General features: G+C 42.8%; 1 protein-coding gene across 3 annotated transcripts in view; it reads left to right on the top strand.

Moving 5' to 3' along the window:
- The window catches only part of HSPBAP1 (HSPB1 associated protein 1), a 38112-nt gene extending 23268 nt beyond the window's left edge, over positions 1–14844 (top strand). For 2 of the 3 annotated variants that reach the window (XM_055811473.1, XM_055811471.1), the window contains 4 exons: positions 2943–3114; positions 10819–10902; positions 13905–14015; positions 14225–14844. In XM_055811473.1, coding sequence (XP_055667448.1) covers positions 2943–3114; positions 10819–10902; positions 13905–14015; positions 14225–14782 — 925 coding nt within the window. In that variant the 3' untranslated portion in view covers positions 14783–14844. The remainder of the gene's footprint in view (positions 1–2942; positions 3115–10818; positions 10903–13904; positions 14016–14224) is intronic. The other variant, XM_055811472.1, reaches the window with a different exon arrangement.
- The last annotated feature ends 2431 nt before the right edge of the window (positions 14845–17275 follow it).

Here is a 17275-nt window from a genome sequence, read left to right as displayed (position 1 = left end):
TCTTCTGTTTGAGAAAGATGTGGCCCAATAAGAAACATTTTAATCTTCCTAGTACTTATGAATTCAGGAATTTGGAATTAGGAGATAAAGAGTTAAAAATAAAAAGCCCAGAAACAAAATAGAAATAAACTACTTTAGACTTCTACAGTATTCTCTGTGCAAGAGCCTCTAATAGCCTGCTAGAATTAATTTAAAGGGGAACGTCAGGATGAGGGCAGCCAGCTGTGAGCAAAGTTGAAAGGGACATTTGAGGCTCCAAACTAATTTGGGAGCATGTGGCTTTGTTGCTGTACCTTTCTGCCTGTTTACATGCTTTCTTTTTTTTCTTTATCCCCATTTTTTTTTCTCCTTTCCTTGCATATTGGCCTCAGGGTTTTTTTATTATCTATTATTGCTAGAGTAATGCTAGAGTAGCAAAACAAGTTGCATGCATTTTTTAGGTTTGAAAGTATACAGTAGAAGGAGAAATTTGCTGGTGGGGGTTTAATGTGATTAATTACTCTGACATTTTATAGAACAGTAAAATTGTGGTGGTCTTGTGATTAAGGTGGAGGATTGAAAGTCAGGCATGCTGGCTTCTCTCTATGCTGGGCAGTGCCACAAGTTGACTGGCTTTAAGGCCCAACAAGACAAATGAATTTCTCATCACCTTATCTGTAAGAAGGGTAACTGTTTAGCTCTCAGGCTGGTTTTCATTCATGTTTGTAAACAGCCTTGAGATCCTTGGGTGAAAATGCAGCAGAGGCTCTGGAGGCTGCCCTCAGCACTGCGCTTTGCTGCAGCCAGTTCTGTAGCGTTCAGATCACATCAGTAAGCATTATGTGTTGAAGTCCAGACAGTTAAGTGTATTTAGGAGCCAGAAATCTCATTGAGAACCATGAGACATACATGCCTAAATATCTTCTAAGGATCCACCTAAATGCTGGGTGTACTAAGTAAGTACAGTAATCTAGCAGACCTGATACCTGCCCTGTCTCTTTGATGTCTACCTTCAGATACTGAACTCAAGCGTTCCAGCATCACATAGCAATTTTGCCTGCCTTCCCAAGACACTTCCTCCCCCTCTGGTAGAACAAAATCCTTATTCATCTCAGGGAAAGAAGAAGCCTAAAGCCTTTGCATGGCCTGAAAAGACAAAGTTGTTTTCCCTCTTCAGAGTAAAACCTATAAATAGATTACAAACTTCCACAAGCTTGTGAATCCTGGGCTTCTTCAGAGCAGAAAGATTCCCTTCTGAGACTCACAAACAAGACAGGCTTTGTAACAGAGTATAAGCTTATGCTAAACTTAAATAGATTTGCCTTTGCAGGAAAGCCAGGGATGACTCCTTAGCCCTTTGTTGCTATCTTGAATTTCCTTCTTGCATCCCTCGGGCTTCTTAATTTTTTGCTTCATGATACTGCTTTGTCATGAGCCTGCAGGATTAACCCATGAGCCTCCTAACCTAGGTATTCTCTGCCCCTTCAGAGGATCTATCTTGGAGGGCAAAATAAAGCTGCAATAGGGCCTGAGTTTCAGGAGAACTGTTTTTGTGCTTGCATCCAGCAGTAGTTTTGGTAATTACCAAGAAATGTCATTGGCCTATGGCACTTCCATCTGTGCCAATCTCTGCAGTTCTGGCTATCCTGCTGTTCCTGTCTTTTCTGGTTTTGTGCCATTTGGTTGCTTTTCTCCCATTTTCAGACCTGTGACTTAGAACTGACAACCAGAAGCAGTAGGCAAAAAGCAAGCAGTGAGTACCAAGGAAAGAGACAAAAAAAAAAAATCTCGCTAGAGTCTGAAACAACGAGGACAGCTGCACAGATTGTCCAGCTGTGCTGTAAAGTACTGCCTTTACTTTTCCATTGCTTAGTGCATGGGTCACTGTTGTACTGATTGGCACCTCTTCAACGTAATACATTTTCTCCTTTTGTATTCCTTTCTGGTTATTTCCATCACCTGAAGTACTGCCATATAAAACTCCTATTTCTAAGTGTCATATGCACCTACTAAGATATTTCATTTATAGTACCCATAAAACTGGCACCACCGGTTCTAGCACATTCTGTTTTTTTCTCTTTGATCTGGTCTATGTAAGTGAAATAGAGACCTTAGCTCTCGAGGGTGAGGTCCATGTCTCAGCTCTGCTTGGCCCTGCACTGCAGTGTGTTGACCTTTGGGCACATAGAGAGCAACCTAGAACAGGAGTGCTCTCATGAGCAGAACAACCCTGTCCTGTTCCATTTGGGCATTTAGTCATATCAGTAAGTTCCTAAACCCAGTGGCCCACTCAAGGCACATTTTCATAATGTCGTACGGATAACACAAAAAATACAGGTGTTTCAGGATGTTTAATGTCTATGGATGCCTCTGGTTTTTATTTATGCCATCTTTGGCATAGGAGCATCAAGAGTTTTACTAAAAATGAGGGGTTCGTGACACGGCCAAGTAAGTACTGCAGGTAATGATAGGAAACAGAACATCACATCCGTAGCACTTTACTGTCGCCATCCTAAACATACGATGCCCTCCTTTTAAAACAAGCATGGGTGCAGTAGCTATTCATTCAGTGAACTAAATTATGTTGTCTCTAACAAAACTATTTCCTCTGGTTTATAGAGCAATTTTTAATGCTCCGAGCATCTGTAAATGCTGCATGTTGTTCTGTAAAAGGGAAGAAGGGGAAACCAGATGGGAGAGCTTTTTTAAAAACAAATATTTTATCTGCCTTTTAAAAATAATTGGTAAGAAGCTGTAAATCTTTTCAGTTAAAAAATTAAAAAGTGGAATATTTTAAAAACACTTTTAGGAGACAGCCTGTAAGCACTGCTTGTGTTCTCACTGCATAGGAGATTCACACAGCGAGGCAGATTTATGTTTTATTGAAAACCTTGCTATTGCCTTTAGTTCTTTGCTGTAACTGACATGTACTGAATACATTTTTATCTTCTCTCTATTTTCAGGAAGAGATGGCACCTCTTCCCACCTGGTGACACCAGTTTCCTTTATCCCACCAGGATCCCTTATGAGGAATCCAGCGTATTCAGTAAAGTCAACGTTGCCAACCCTGATCTGAAACGCTTTCCCGAGTTTAGGAACACAACAGCCCACATTGTTACACTCAGTCCGGGACAGGTACCATTCACATACAAGCTTTACATTGCTTTAAAGATTCTAGTAAATTATTTAACTGGCTAATTAAGGGCTAGGAAATCTTAACAGATTGACTGTGGAACTTCCCTCTCCCAACACTCTGCGCTCAGGCTTGATACATTTCTCTCAGCATGGGAACCTTCTTTGCTCACAGTTATTTTACTAGCCTGTTCTGTACAAAAATGCAAACATTTGGAGAGTTAGTTCAGTTGGCTTCCCAATTCCATCACAGTTCTTGCAGTCACCTCCAATTTGCCGGCTTTAAAACTTCCTGAACAGTACTCCAACCTGTCTACTTTGAAACCAGCATGTTCCAGGAAATGTGTGTGATTAATGAGCATGTAGAGCCAGCAAAGGAACTCATATTTTGATAGTGAATGACCTTCACCAGGGAACATTGGCACAACTTGTTGCTTTAAGTATTGTAATGATGATACTTGCATTTAGAGTGCATACCATCCAGAGGTTTCATGGTGCTTTACAAGGATGTGAGGATATTATTAACCCTGTTTTACTGAGAAAGTTCAGTTTTGAGAGCCTGGCTTACAGTCATGCAGGTAGTCAGCAGTAGTATGAGAGCAGGGCTCAGGACTCTTAATTCCTAATTTCCTGCCATAAGTAGTGTCCTTCTTTATTTAAATAACATGCTCTGTATTTGGAGTCTGAATTACCTTTTTCGTTTGTTCAGCAGCACATGTCCTTGTAACACACCCCTGCATATCTCAAGGTGTCAGGCCTTTCCAAAGGAATTCTGCAGTGTTCATTGTTCCGACCACTTCAGACACCGGAGTTGCCGCTTCTAGAGCCTTTTCACCATTCTCCTACCAGATGTTGTCACCTCTTTTGACCTGCCAGCTCAGCGACTTGCACAAGTGTCCCCTTTCCCTTAGCTCACAAACCCAGCTGCCTCCAACAATTTATAGAATGGATTTTTGCTAATCCAGCTAATTTTGAGAAGGGAGAGTGAGAAGTGCTCCTGTGAACAGGTGAGATGGCAGAATGGAGCAGGGTAGTAGTTACCAACAAGAGGATGGTGTCTGTCAATGGGAAGAGCATGCTCTTCTGCCGGTACAGTTGCAGATGGGTAATCATGATCAACCTTCACTGTTTGCACTATATTAGCTCCTAGTCATACTCCTAAAGCAAATTATTACTTTCACATTCTGCACTTTGTGAAGTTGCAGTGTTCAATAATTTAAAGCACAAAGAACAAATTTTTACTTTTGATAAAAATGCCACGTCCATTCAGCACTGCATTATCCACGATCCCTAACACTATATAATTTATATCTCTTCGGAATGTTCAGTTGTGGTAGTGAACCTTTAATATGATCTTAATTTTAATTAGGCTTAAAGCAATTACAAATTAATCTTGCTAGGAATAAAGATCTTGAGCCAGCTCAGTAGTACCGAGTTGTCTGCATTGCCCTGAAGGAGGTACCGTTTGGATTTCTGGAGGCAAAGTCATGTAGAGGCAATGATAGAGCAGTGAGGTATTGCCTTCATCCATTTTATCCACGTCTTTTGGGTGGTGCTTTCCAGCACCTCATCCAGAAGCTTATGGGGCAGGTGGCTGGGGACTGCTGCTGTTTGATGGAGAGGAAAGGAATGACCTAGAAGAACTCCTTTGTTAATAAGGTAGAAGATCCCTAAATAACAATTTTGATAGGTGCTTAGCAGTGGTTTTCGGGTAGAGTACATACGTTTACTGCAGGATTTGCAGCCAGCTGTTTTTTGTGGTAGCACATAGCATCTCCACTTTTTCCCAGAGGGTACGCAGAACATTTTGGATTAGATGTTGTAACAACAAAGGGTTGAAAAATAAAGAGAAAGGTGTTCTTAGGTATTCAGGAGAGGAACTGCATGTAGGGTGACTGCAGCTTTGAGTATCAAAAACTTAATGTGTCTAATGCCACCTTCTGGTCGTTGTTTGCTACAAGCCATTTTTCTGCACCCATTCAAGGCTTTGAAGCAGAATTCCTTCACGTAACATTGTCCCAATGCACAGTGCATACTTCAGTTGCATCCTTTGTGCTCTTTCACTGTACTGTTCAGAGGTGAATCTCTGTTACGTATTTTGGTAGTTGGCCGAGACTTTAGGTTTTATAAGGTTTCATCCTGTACTTGACCAGTGGCTGTTGGCTGCATTTCCACAGAGGTCTTAATGCAACTTCCAGTTATACATTAGTGATCTGTCCTCGACACAGATTATGATAACATTTAGATATCTAGCTTATTTAAATAAGCAGCTGAGTTTTCAAGGGTGTGCAGAAGTAGATGACTATATCCACAAAGTTAGAAGCTCAAGTTGTGTCACACAAATGTAGGGGCTCCTTATAAATATTTGGACCTGGTTACCTGTGTGGTGGTTGCAAGGCTGAGTGGTAAGTATGGTGCAGGAGGTTGACTGCTGGTGGATTTGTATTCACTGAACTAGTGAGTTTTCACCAAAAGCATTGGTATTTTGTTTTGTTTGTTCAACAACTCTGCAGTATTTCTAGTAACACCTTCATTGTTTTCACAAATATACTGCTTAACAGACCACGAATGGGGCAAAACATGTCTGTTCTAACGTCTTCCACCCTACACTCAGGGACAAGTGTTAAAAGAGTTAGGGCAGAATCTGCCACCCTCAGCTTAAAGCCCATCCAGGACAGATGTCCTGTCTGCCATCAGTGGGAAGAACCTGGCACCTCTACAAGGCAATTCATCCTCCCTGCCTTACACAATTACAATTCTGCCGGAACATTCATCCCATCATGTCCTTCCAGCACAGGCTATAAAAGGAGCCTACGCACATAGATGCTTAACTTTTTTGATGATTAAAAGTAGGAGAGATGAATACCACCTGAAAAGGCTACAAAATACTGAGGTGCTATACCAATATAAAATCATTGATCATGCTTTCCTCTGCCCCACTTCCTACCAGCTTCTTGCCTGATTCCTGCTCACTAATGTAATTGCTCTTGATCAATCTTCCTCTTAATCCATACCCATATAACTAGACAACGGTAAACACTAGACTAGACTAGAAAGCACATCTCAGCTTGTCTGAAGGTGGGCACATAAGGCTCCGCATGGAGAGCAAGCACCTTGTGCACGGGGCTCCCATGAGCAGTGCCATTCCCTCTCGTGCCACCCCAGACAGGAATGGTACTGGACACCAGGACCCATGCTGTTATAGGCAGGGCTCGGCTGCCCTGCTGCGGGCTGTCCTGATTCCTGGCATTGTATCCCAGTTGCAGCCTGGAGCCAGAGGAGGTGCAGTGCAGCTCCAGAAACCAGAGATGCAAGGAAAACCTAACTGAGCTAAGCTTAAAGGCACATCGTGTCTGAGAAGGATGCTCCCTTCCAGCCTTGAAAAGCACTGTCACAGCATAGGAAAAAATGATTTTTTTAAAAAAAAATCAACATTACTGCTTGCTGTCTCTCACCGTGGTCTGCTGTTCCGAAGCTCTCCTCCCCTGCTTTTGCTTGCCTGCTTTCTGAAAGTCTAAAGAAACACATCTCAAACTCAGTGTGTGCCCACAGCTACAGTTATTTCTGAGTTCCTGCGAACAGCTGCAAGGTTTTCCCTTTCCGTGCTCTTGCTAGCAGTATCTAATGCACAGTGGGATCCTGCTTGGCAGCCAGAGCTCTCAACAGCACAGGCAGAGCTCTGACTTCTAACCCAACCCTGAGCAAGCAGAAATCGTCATGAGGTCAGGGAGGGGTTTCCTTGTGTGCCACCTTTAAAGAAAAGGGGTGAGAACTTCAGACTGGGCTTAAAGTGGGGAACAGCAAAACAGTCTGAATAACCAAGAAAAATGTAATTGATACCAAAACCCAGTGTTGTAGTCAAGTCAGAAAATAGAGTAATTCCAACTTTTTAAAAAGCAATTAAATATTCCAGCTCAAAGTATACAAAACACTTTTTAAAAAGGGTTCCAGTGAAAAACTGCTTTTGTTTTTGAGAAGAGTTTTAAGTGATTTTGGTAAAGCAGAATTCAGAGTTGTCCACAGCATTATGCATAGCAGATCGTTGATAATTCTGGTTTGGGGAAGGGGGGAAGGAAGGAAGGTCTTTCATGAGGTAGACTACAGAGCTGGCCCCAAGTCACCCCATAGAGAAGGCAGACAGCCCAGCTCAACCTCTAGACACCAGAGCTATCATCTCCATCACAGAAGAGGCAGAAAAGTCCAGGAGCTGCATTTGTACTAGGATTGGTGATGAAAACACCACTCAGCCTGCAACATACATGGAGAACTCCTTGTGTGCCCCAAACCAAAAGTGAAAGCTGCCAGTTCCTAACTCTACTTTTCCACCTCATCCCTGAGCTTCCCTCAGTCCCTCGCCAGGGTCCCTATGGACACAGCATGGTAACAGCCCCCTTCCCTTCCTGTTCACAGCGCTTTCCCCCCGGGCTGTGCCCGTGTTTGACATCAGTGGCCCTTGGCACTCGTGTTTCAGCAGGTGGGAAGACACCAGCTCAGGAGGGATGGGGGAGGCAGGGTAAGCAGCACCTTCCTAGCACCAGGCAGGCACCAGCTGGGATGGGGCATAGGCTGGGGTGGCAGCACCCTCACAGTCCTCACATGGTACTCCCATAGAGCTGTCTATGCTTTTATTTAAATTTATTTTTCATTGCCAGGGTTGCAAGCAGCTCAGGGATTTGCTTGGATCCCCCCATAGCTCCCCCTCTTTTTCTTCCCATCACACTGTCATGCTTTGGTCGTTCCTTTTCTTGTGCATTTACCCAAATACCTTTTTCTAATGGGCAGGAATTTCTTGGTATAATATTTCACTTCAGGGTATGCTGCCTTTTTGAAGCGATTCCACCTTTGCCCTACCTTTGCACTGTATCGAGTTAATCACGTCCGTTGAGAATTTAAACCTTTTCTGTTCTCTGTGCTGTACAAGTCTTCAGCATTGCTCCACTTGGTCTCCCAACTGTTCTCTTTGTTTCTTTCCTCCTGTTACAGACCAGAACTTCATTTTATCTTTTCTGGGATTTCCGTCCTACTTTGACTTCATCTGCTATATTTGCCTATCACTAGCCTAAGTATTAAAATTATCTCATTGCTTGTTGTTTAGATCAGTATCTTCCCGGCCCACAAAGCTAGGTACATGCTGTAGAAAGCAGGATAACACAACATTATCTCTTAGCTTGGAATAGTTCCTTAGGTTTGCACTTCACATTTTTCCTGTAAAACGTTTGCTGCATTTTTGTGTCTGTGTGTTATTACCCTGTGGTTTACTTTCACATTTCCTATTGAAATGGAGTTTCAAATGTAGCTGACTCTGCATCCCATATTCATAAACATATGGAAGTCTGCTTTGTTTTATCATGGAATGGATGGCGGAGTGCGTTTGTTTTGGTTTTGTTATGGGGATTTCTTTGCTTCTAGTTACCAAACCTAGAAGAATACTAGTTTATAAAGGTGGAAGAATCCTATCCCTCTCTTTGCTGGATTTTATTTATTTTATTTTATTTTGGTCTTCTGTTAGTTTTGCTGCTCCCTTCCCAGCTGTATTTTTTGGTTTTAATTACTTTTTTCAATTTCTTCATCTTCCTTAAAGTTTTAGTCCCTTTGCTTTTTGATAATTTCAATTTTCTTGCTGCTATAAATCCTTATTTTAAAAAGCATAAGCTTCCCCAAACATGAGAGGGGCAGCAAGTGTCTTTATGGTACCCGTTTTGCCTCTTTGAGTCACAGCTCTGTAGCTCCTTTATAAATTGCATCAGCAAACAGTGCCAGCTCTGAAGTACACAGCTTTGCAGTTATTACCCTCAACCTGCTGGCAAGTAAAATCTGATTAGTATCTCCAAAGACCAAGTTCCTCTGGTTTGATTTGAAAAGACTGGACTAGTTAAGGGGGGGGGGGGGGGGGGAAGGGGGGATTGTATTTTCCTCCTGGCTACACCTCCTCTTTCCAAAACAATTCTGAATTCTGTCTCTGCTTTGCATGTGAGTCATGTTGAGCCAGAACGTGCCATTCCTAATTTCCACCTTGGTTTTCCAGGCAGCCCCTCTTACTGAAACATTTAAACACTTTAATTTGCCTCTTTGCTTTTTTGCCCTTGCTACATAGTCCCTCGGCACCATACTCCAATTCCCTAGAGTCTTCATCCACCTCTACAGCACATCGCCTGTGCAAGTCTCACAGACAGGACCCCATGAAACGGCTTCTTACTCCAGAAGCTACGTCACCTTCTGCTGTATAACAAAGTTTTTCAGGCTTCATCATTATACCCTGTCATTTGGAGGGCACCCAGATTCTTTAACAGAGTTCAGCGGAAGATCCGCTATAGAGCAGAGGAGCGTTTGGCTTTTTTTGTGTGTTTCTGCAGTCAATCAAATGTGGGCAAATACTTGCTAACAGACAAATCTATTGCAGCTGATGCAACTGCAATTTTCATTTCAAGCCTAGGTTTCTGTGATAAAAGCACCATTCAGTGTAGAAAATATGTTTTGGCTTCAATCTGTGTAGGTTTCATACACTTTTAGATGCCAGGAGTAACTAATTGGTGATATTTTTTAAATAACGGCCCTCCACAGACTCACTTCTTTCTCTGTTTTGTATGCTGTGCTGGATTAAAGTACAATTTCCAAATGTTTTTGACCTTTAGAGAGCCAATGCTTTTTTTGTTTGACTTAAATTGAAACCTGTGGAGAACATTTTGTCCTCTGGCCCAAAAGTGACTCTGCTCTGTCCTGTAAGTGTTTGCAGGACTAGGGCCACCGTCACTGTTTCCTACACAGACATTTTCTCATTAGCCGTGTTTTGATATAACACAGCACAGGGCTCTCTAGGTAGCAGAACATTCTTTTAAGTAATTTGTGTCTACCAAGAAAAAGAATTGCCTGCAATTCAGGTACAGATCATTGCTTCACTTTCCCCATTTTGAGGTTTATATTTTTATCTGACTCTGACCATTTTTATTCCTTGTCAAAACCCATCTTTTATGCTTTTCTCGATAGCTCTATGTTAATCTAATGTTCAGTAATCTGTAAAGCTTGTCCTATATCATCAAAATAACATTAATGTCTTTGTACCGTAAAAGCCATGGGTTAGAATCAATTTTATGCCACAGCTATCATCCTGATACAGTTGTAAAGCTCTTGATCTAAACTAGATTGTCATGATTTCTGAGACACCTCCTTTTAAAAGCCTGTCTACTGAAAGTGACAAGTTTAATACTGGTGATTATTTACCAGAATTAAAGCTACATATTGTTAATCACCTAGATGAGCGTTAGGATACCTGCTTTTTGGGGAAGCCAGCTGGCAGTCCACTGGGGAGCCCGCTCATCTGGAGAGTCTACAGAGGAATTCTTGCCCGTCTGAGACTTTTTCTAAAGCCCTGCTTTACTGCCCCACCAGCTGCACTTTGTACAGCCAGACCTTGCTTACCCAGGGCAGTTATAAGGTTACAGTCGTGCTTCACATGAGAAGGAACTGGGTCGAGAGGTAATTCTGGATCGTGTCCACTTCTCACTTGATAGTATTGATAAAATGGGAGGAGAGAGTGGGCGTTTAAGTCTTGAGAAAAAGCTCTTTAGAAGAAAGAAATTAAGATCACTTCCCACCCTCACCCCTGTTCCTTGTCTTATTCTGCCTCTGCATCCCACATCACCTTAATCAAAACACCTTATCTTTCTGCAGGCTTCTGTTAGCACTCTAATGCGATGTCTCCAATTCCAGGTCCTGCTCGTTCCAAGGCACTGGTGGCACTATGTGGAATCCATTGATCCCGTCACAGTCAGCATAAACTCTTGGATTGAACTGGTATTTCCCTTTTTGTGTCACGGTGATGTAGCATTTCCACATCTGCATGGACTTTTGTCCCTCACCTGCCAGGTTCAGCCTTATTGGGTGGGCTGTATTCGGAGGCTGGGGAGGGAAGAGCCCTTATGGATAGTTTTTCCTGAAGAACCTTCCAAGGTTCTGGATCGGAAGCCCCAGTTCAGCATAAATCACATTCAAGTTTACCTTAATCAGGCAAACAATTAAACACAAGCTAAACTTTTCATGTCCAGTTTCTTATGGGCTAACTAGCTTTGTGCTGAGTAGGGGATGGCAAAACAGCAACTTCATCTCAAGCACATGCTTACATGCAAAGCTAAATTAGAGTTTAAATCAGATTAATGTGATAGGAAGGGGGGGCAGAGCATTTTGAATTTGCTTTTCTCTGTGATAGCTTTGATGTGCCTGGAGTTGGATTTTCTCAAGTATTTAATTTCCTTTTCCCCAGGCTTGATTTTTCTTGCTCATGTTAACCAGTTTGTATGGGATGATTCCAGGGATATCACAGAATAGTTTGGGTTGGAAGGGACCTTTAAAGGTCATCTAGTCCAGCCCCCTGCAATGAGCAGGGACATCTTCAACTAGATCATCTCAATGCTCTAGAAGGTTTTCTGATTCAAATTACTTGCTTATTAGTATTACCTAGCTTAATATAAAATAAAGACCCTTTGAAATGGCCTGTGAAAGCTGCCTCACTAAAATACTTACTCTTTTTGTTGTTGGGTTTTTTTAAAAAACCTTTATTAGACTGGAAATCTGCAGGGGGATGAACAGATGTATTCAGCTGCTGTTCAAAGACCGCACAATACATCTCTCATGCTAACATCAAACCAAGCATTTGCAGAGTAGAGGAACTCACTTGGGTGTTTCCCTCATGGAAAAACTTTCCAGATGAGACTATGTATTTAGAAAGGACAGCAGGCCCACAGTCCACACCAAACTTTTAGGTAGCCTTAAGTACAGTCAGGCTGTGTCCAGTGCCAGAAAAAGCCCCAACAATATTGCAGAGCGACCATTTAAACCTGCCTTAAATTTGAGAAGCCTCTGAGGTAATTCAGAGGAACTGGCTGTGTGCCTTGTGCTTGGAAAGACCCTGATGTCAACACACATGCTTGTACCCTAAGCTGTGCCTCACAAATTGTGCCCCGCTGGAGAAGCAGGTCAAGGTTGGATGAGTTGGGTTAGGCTAGTAACTCCCAGGTGGCTGGGTGGTCTGTTAGCTACAGCATTTCTAGTTGTTCTTATGCACTGCAAGGAAAAAAAACCAACACTGAGCTAAACTCCATGGCCTTTCTAATCATAAAGGTCTTGCAGAAGTCACCAAGATCCTGTTTGGCGATAGCGAGAGCGGGTAGTTGTGTGGCCTCATAAACAGAGGAGCATTTGCTGGGTCTTGCTAGTGAAGGACACACACATGCCCTCTCCCCAGATAATCAAGAGCTGCCATAAGCAAGTGCAGATGTTGCAGCCCCGGTGAAAGTTTCTTACAGAAATTATCCCTATAGCTGATGATGGCAGCACTGTCAGGTGTTGGGCAATCCATCTATAAAAATAAATTCTGACAACGATGCTAAAAGACAATACTGAGAACATTTCCGTCACCAAATCAAATAGTTTTTGCTTGCAGCTGTTACCAGCTGCTTTCATATTGACAGATGTGAATTGTGCCAACATTTATAGTCCTAGTGAAACCATTAATTATATTGACAAGACTTTAGAGTAGAAGTCTAATTTGTTTTCAGCTGGATGTGAGCTACTCAAAGTATTCCTTGCTGCCTAATGTACTCTCATGCAATCGGTACAACAGACCAGGGTAAATACCAAGAGTGCAACACCTTAAATAATTTCCACATGTAGATACCAAACTCTGTGTTTTGGGGGTTTGTTATAAAAGGCCATTAATAAGCCAAGCATCCAAAGCCACAGAATGCTAAGAGCACTTCCCCCTGCTTCTATCCCAAATTCTGCTCAGGGTTGCAGGATGAATTACTGCTTCAACACTCATACTAGCAAGATGCATCGTTTGCTTGACATGTTCCCCAAAGCCAACATGAGGCAGTTCAGGGCTGTGGCTGACTAGGTTACATCTTTCCTCCAAAACTTGTATGTCTGAGTACCTCAATTAAAGCCAATTTATGCATCCACTCCTAGGCATTTGTCATTGAAGTAACTAAACCACACATCTTGTTTGGAAAGTTTTACTGTCTCCTTCCACATACTTTTCCCCTCCGTATACAAGAAACTCAGTTGTGGGAAAGAAAGCTCAAAAAGATCCCGTGAAGTTTTGTTCTGCTGTCCTAAACTAGCTAGTACCCAGCTACCCAAGGGGATGGTGCAGAAAGTGAAAGCTGAAACAAAGAGCCAGTTATTAACTTAGGTTTTAGTTCTGCAGGAGAGCTTTCAGAGGAAACATGGTTTTTCTTCTACTGATATTTAAAACCGCAGCAGTATGGCAGCTGCCGTTGCACGATAAAATATTTCCGGAATTTCCTTAAGACTCACTTTTATGGCTCTGTAGCCCCCAGATAGTTGCTGCCTAGCTGTAACATCCTGTGTGTTTTAAGTACTTGAATTAGACATAATATGTACATATATAAAATTTGCTATGTACTTCTGGGGTCCTTCAAGTCCTAAAGAGCTACATAAATGCATACATTAATTAAATGCTAACATTGCATTGTAATTGCAAGCACCAGATTCAATTAACAGAACACTCATACGGGAAAAGATTATATACACACTGTAGAATCTTATGTTTTGCAAATCCTTATTCAGATGAGTAGTTGCACCAAAGCCTGTGCTGTTACCGATGTGGGGACTGTCAGTAGGAGCATCAAAAGTCTGAAACCTTTCACTGACTTCACATACATGAGTATGGCTTTCAGACTAAGGCCATCCATTTCATTCTTCCGAAGATCTTCCAGCTTTCTGCAGAGGCCCAAGTGCTAACCTATCTCCAAACGCTTTCTGTTCCCTTGAGGCAGGATGCAGATCATGAAGCCCGTGTAGAAGAAGCAATAACTCGAATGCTGGTATGTGCCATAAAATCAGCAGAAAATCCAAGTGATGGAGATCTCTGGCTAAATCCCACAGAGGTAAGCCGTCTCTTCCTCCCATTATAGCAGTGATAACAGAGAATTACCGACATTTTGCTTAGCTCCCCCTGAGTCTTTCTGCTGCCTGAGAAAAAGAATTTTAAATTCCTTCCCTTCATGTAGCAGAAGTAATTCATGGAAGATAATCATGCAATGCTGAATTGAAACATATCTCCTTTTAACTGAGTGTATCCTGGGTGTTTTCTTAGATTGAGGCAACATCCCATGAAATCAATCTTCAGTACCTGAATAAAGCAGTGTCTGCATATTTGAAGTGTCAAAAGGAAAGTGTGTCAGAGCACACGTGTTCCAGCAACAGTGGTGCAGAGCAAAGGACAAGTGCCTTATGCAAGAGGAAGAAGAGGGAGGTTGGCTGTGAACCAGAGGGCTGCAGATTACTAGCCCATGAATTTGCCTTTTCAACATTTAAAGCAGAAAAGCTGCAGAAAACACCTTTTGGGCTTCATCTTATTCAGGTTTTACCACAATCTCAAGAAACAAGCTCAATGGGTGCAGTTGCAGTTGAAAGTGATGGTAGACCTCTTCTCCGCGAAAATGAAGGAGGACATTTTGGAAAATTACACTGCACCAGGAAGCAATTGGTAATGAGTAATGACTGTGAAATGCCAGCACGTCAAATGGATTCAGACGGCAGTCCAAATGCCTCGCAAACAGCCCTTTCTACCAACGATTTGCTCGACTGTTTGGTTAATCCACATGTCATCAATTTAGTGGCTCGGCTGCTGTTGGAGAGAACAAAAGTTTAATGCCGGAGTGCTTTTATCATTCCTGAAATAAATCAAATGGCAGCCTTGTTGTGGGTGTTTAAGCTCTGCAATAATTGAGTGTTTCATTTCAAATAATTTTTAGGTACAGACAGACACAGTTAATGGTTAAGTGACAGACTGAAGTTGAGCTGAAAGAAGAGTTAACTGGTTAATGAAGGCTGGGAAGAGAAAGGTGTGTTTAGTCAGAGAGCTCCTCAGTGTTAAGAGCAAACAGAGCATACGCAGTTATACTCCCACCATGTACGCGGCACCTTTAGTGTTCTACAGCTCTGAGCTGAGAAACAAGGATGGCTTGATGACAGATGATAGGAGGGAGTGCTGGGACATGGTTATGTAGCAGAGGAGGACTAAGAGCAGGAGAAAACTAACTTACTGTAGACTGCAGTCCTTGACCGCAGTTAAACGGTCAATAAGCGAGTGGTTGGGTTGATCACATTAGAGATGTAAGTTCAAATAAACCTAACCTCAGCCAAGGGGCAATGCACTCACTAACACATCTATTTTCTCCCTTCCACAAAATAACTTCAGTTTTGTAACAAAGCTCTGGGATGGAGTGAGACTAAAGCCCTTAGCAAGCAAGAGGCCTTCAGCTGGTTCAGAAACACATGAAGCTAGAGACTGAAGGCTATCGGGAAGTTACTGTTATGATTTATTTAAAGCCAGATGCACAGTGTTCCCTATCTCTAAGGTACGAAACAAAGCAGTTATGACATTCTGCTTCTGTCCTACTCTTTACTATAACAATCAAAATTTAATGATTTTTTTTCTTTTGGTTTTAAGTAGTTTCTGTGCAAGACCATTCTTTCTTCAAAGTATAGTAGTCCTTGGATTTGCGTTGGAGGCTGGGTGGTCCTTTGATTAAAAGGTTACGGAACTTGAAAGACAGGCAAGAAGGCAGGTTAACACTGAAGCTACGGATGGAGGCTTGAAAAAAAAAAAAAACCTGGAAAGCAAGCTGCTGACATCTTCTGGGATGCTCTCACCTCCTCTGCTTTCTGTTTGTGGTGGCAAGAGAGTTGCATTTGCCCTAGTCATAGCTTCAGAGGGATTCTTCTGGGACAACTCCTGTGAAACCCTTGCTTTCAAAACTTATCTTTGCTCATGTCTACTAGCACCTACAAGCCAGTCTCTACCATTAACCTGTTTCCATGTTCATAATCCTGCACCACCAGCCCTGTGCCTGATACTTCCTCTGCTTGATGCCTATTGCCTGCTAAATACATGAAGCTAGTGCTGTTTTCCACAAAGATCCCCTTCCAGCAATTAACGTTTAAAAAATCATGAAGGCAAAGGTGCTTTCTTTCTGCTTTTATACAGACTGCTTGTTGGCAGGGTCCTCATGGACAATGGCAAGTACTCTAGATAGGCACCTACAGGTCAGAAATCCAGCAAACCTTGCCATTTTAAAAATAAATAAATAAACAAACCCCTAATACCCTTGGAAGAGGATTAAATTGAAAAGGCTCAAAGTTTCACGTTTAACAAGCACAGAAATTTTACCCTGATGGGCCCTTTTGGGTGCAGTTACTTCAGCTGTTGGGTTGGGGCAGGATTTAGTTCTCATTCCTCTGGCTGGCTGGGAAGGAAAGAGGAAGCAAAGCTGTAGTTTCCCGGAGACCTTGGCTTTGAAAAGCAATGGTGAGTTAGTGGTAGGGGCCATATCAGCTCTGACTGACCCAGAAACGGGCAGTGTCAAATGTCCTGCCCAACCCTCGTCATTGGGCTCAGACCCCAGTGACACCTATGTATCGTCTTCAGCAGCAACCTGCAGGTGAGACATGATTCTTAGCGGCGTGTGAGAAAATCCACTTTTCCTGTTTTATGTTAGTACACCAGAGCGTCTCCATGGGGTTGCGCCGCTGCAGCAAGACCAGCATTTAATAATCAGTCCCATTGATACAGTTCATCTTTGTGTTGGCACTGCTGTGCCAGAAGGATTAAAAATTAGTTAGGGAACATCTTAGTCACATCTGCTGCCTTCAGTGATTCACCAGGCTCCGAGGGAGCAGATCCACGGGATAAGGCAGCCCCAGTGCAACACACGGGTGCACCGCGGCTCGGCCCTGGTGATGGCTGGCATGGGTCCTGCTACAGCGCCTGCCTCAGGGGGAGGAGGCACTGCAAAGGCTTCATTTTTATTCACCGGGCAAAACCAGTCTTGCAATAAAAAAAAAAAAAGCTTTTCTATCTAGAAGAGGTATAGGTGGGGGAGGAAAAGCCCAGGCAGCAGGGCAGAGGAGGGGGACAGCAGCACTGCCCTCCAGTCCCCACAGCACGAGCTTCTTCAGCTTAAGCTTTGCTCCCAATGCGTAGATCATCTGGACACACACCCCACGATATTTGCGCTGAACGTTTCTTCCCGTTGTATTCAGAATGAATGCCCTTGAAAGCCTTGCTGAATGTTTCAGAGGTCTTTGCAGGACTTGTCCCTGTGGGCAAGGAGGCTCCAGTACCTGCGTCAGAAGACCCGTC

The sequence above is a fragment of the Falco peregrinus genome, chromosome 8, assembly GCF_023634155.1.
Source record: "Falco peregrinus isolate bFalPer1 chromosome 8, bFalPer1.pri, whole genome shotgun sequence".
In the NCBI taxonomy this organism is placed as follows: Eukaryota; Metazoa; Chordata; class Aves; order Falconiformes; family Falconidae; genus Falco; species Falco peregrinus.
Note: the sequence above shows the minus strand (reverse complement) of the source record. Positions and strands in the feature narration are given on the sequence as shown.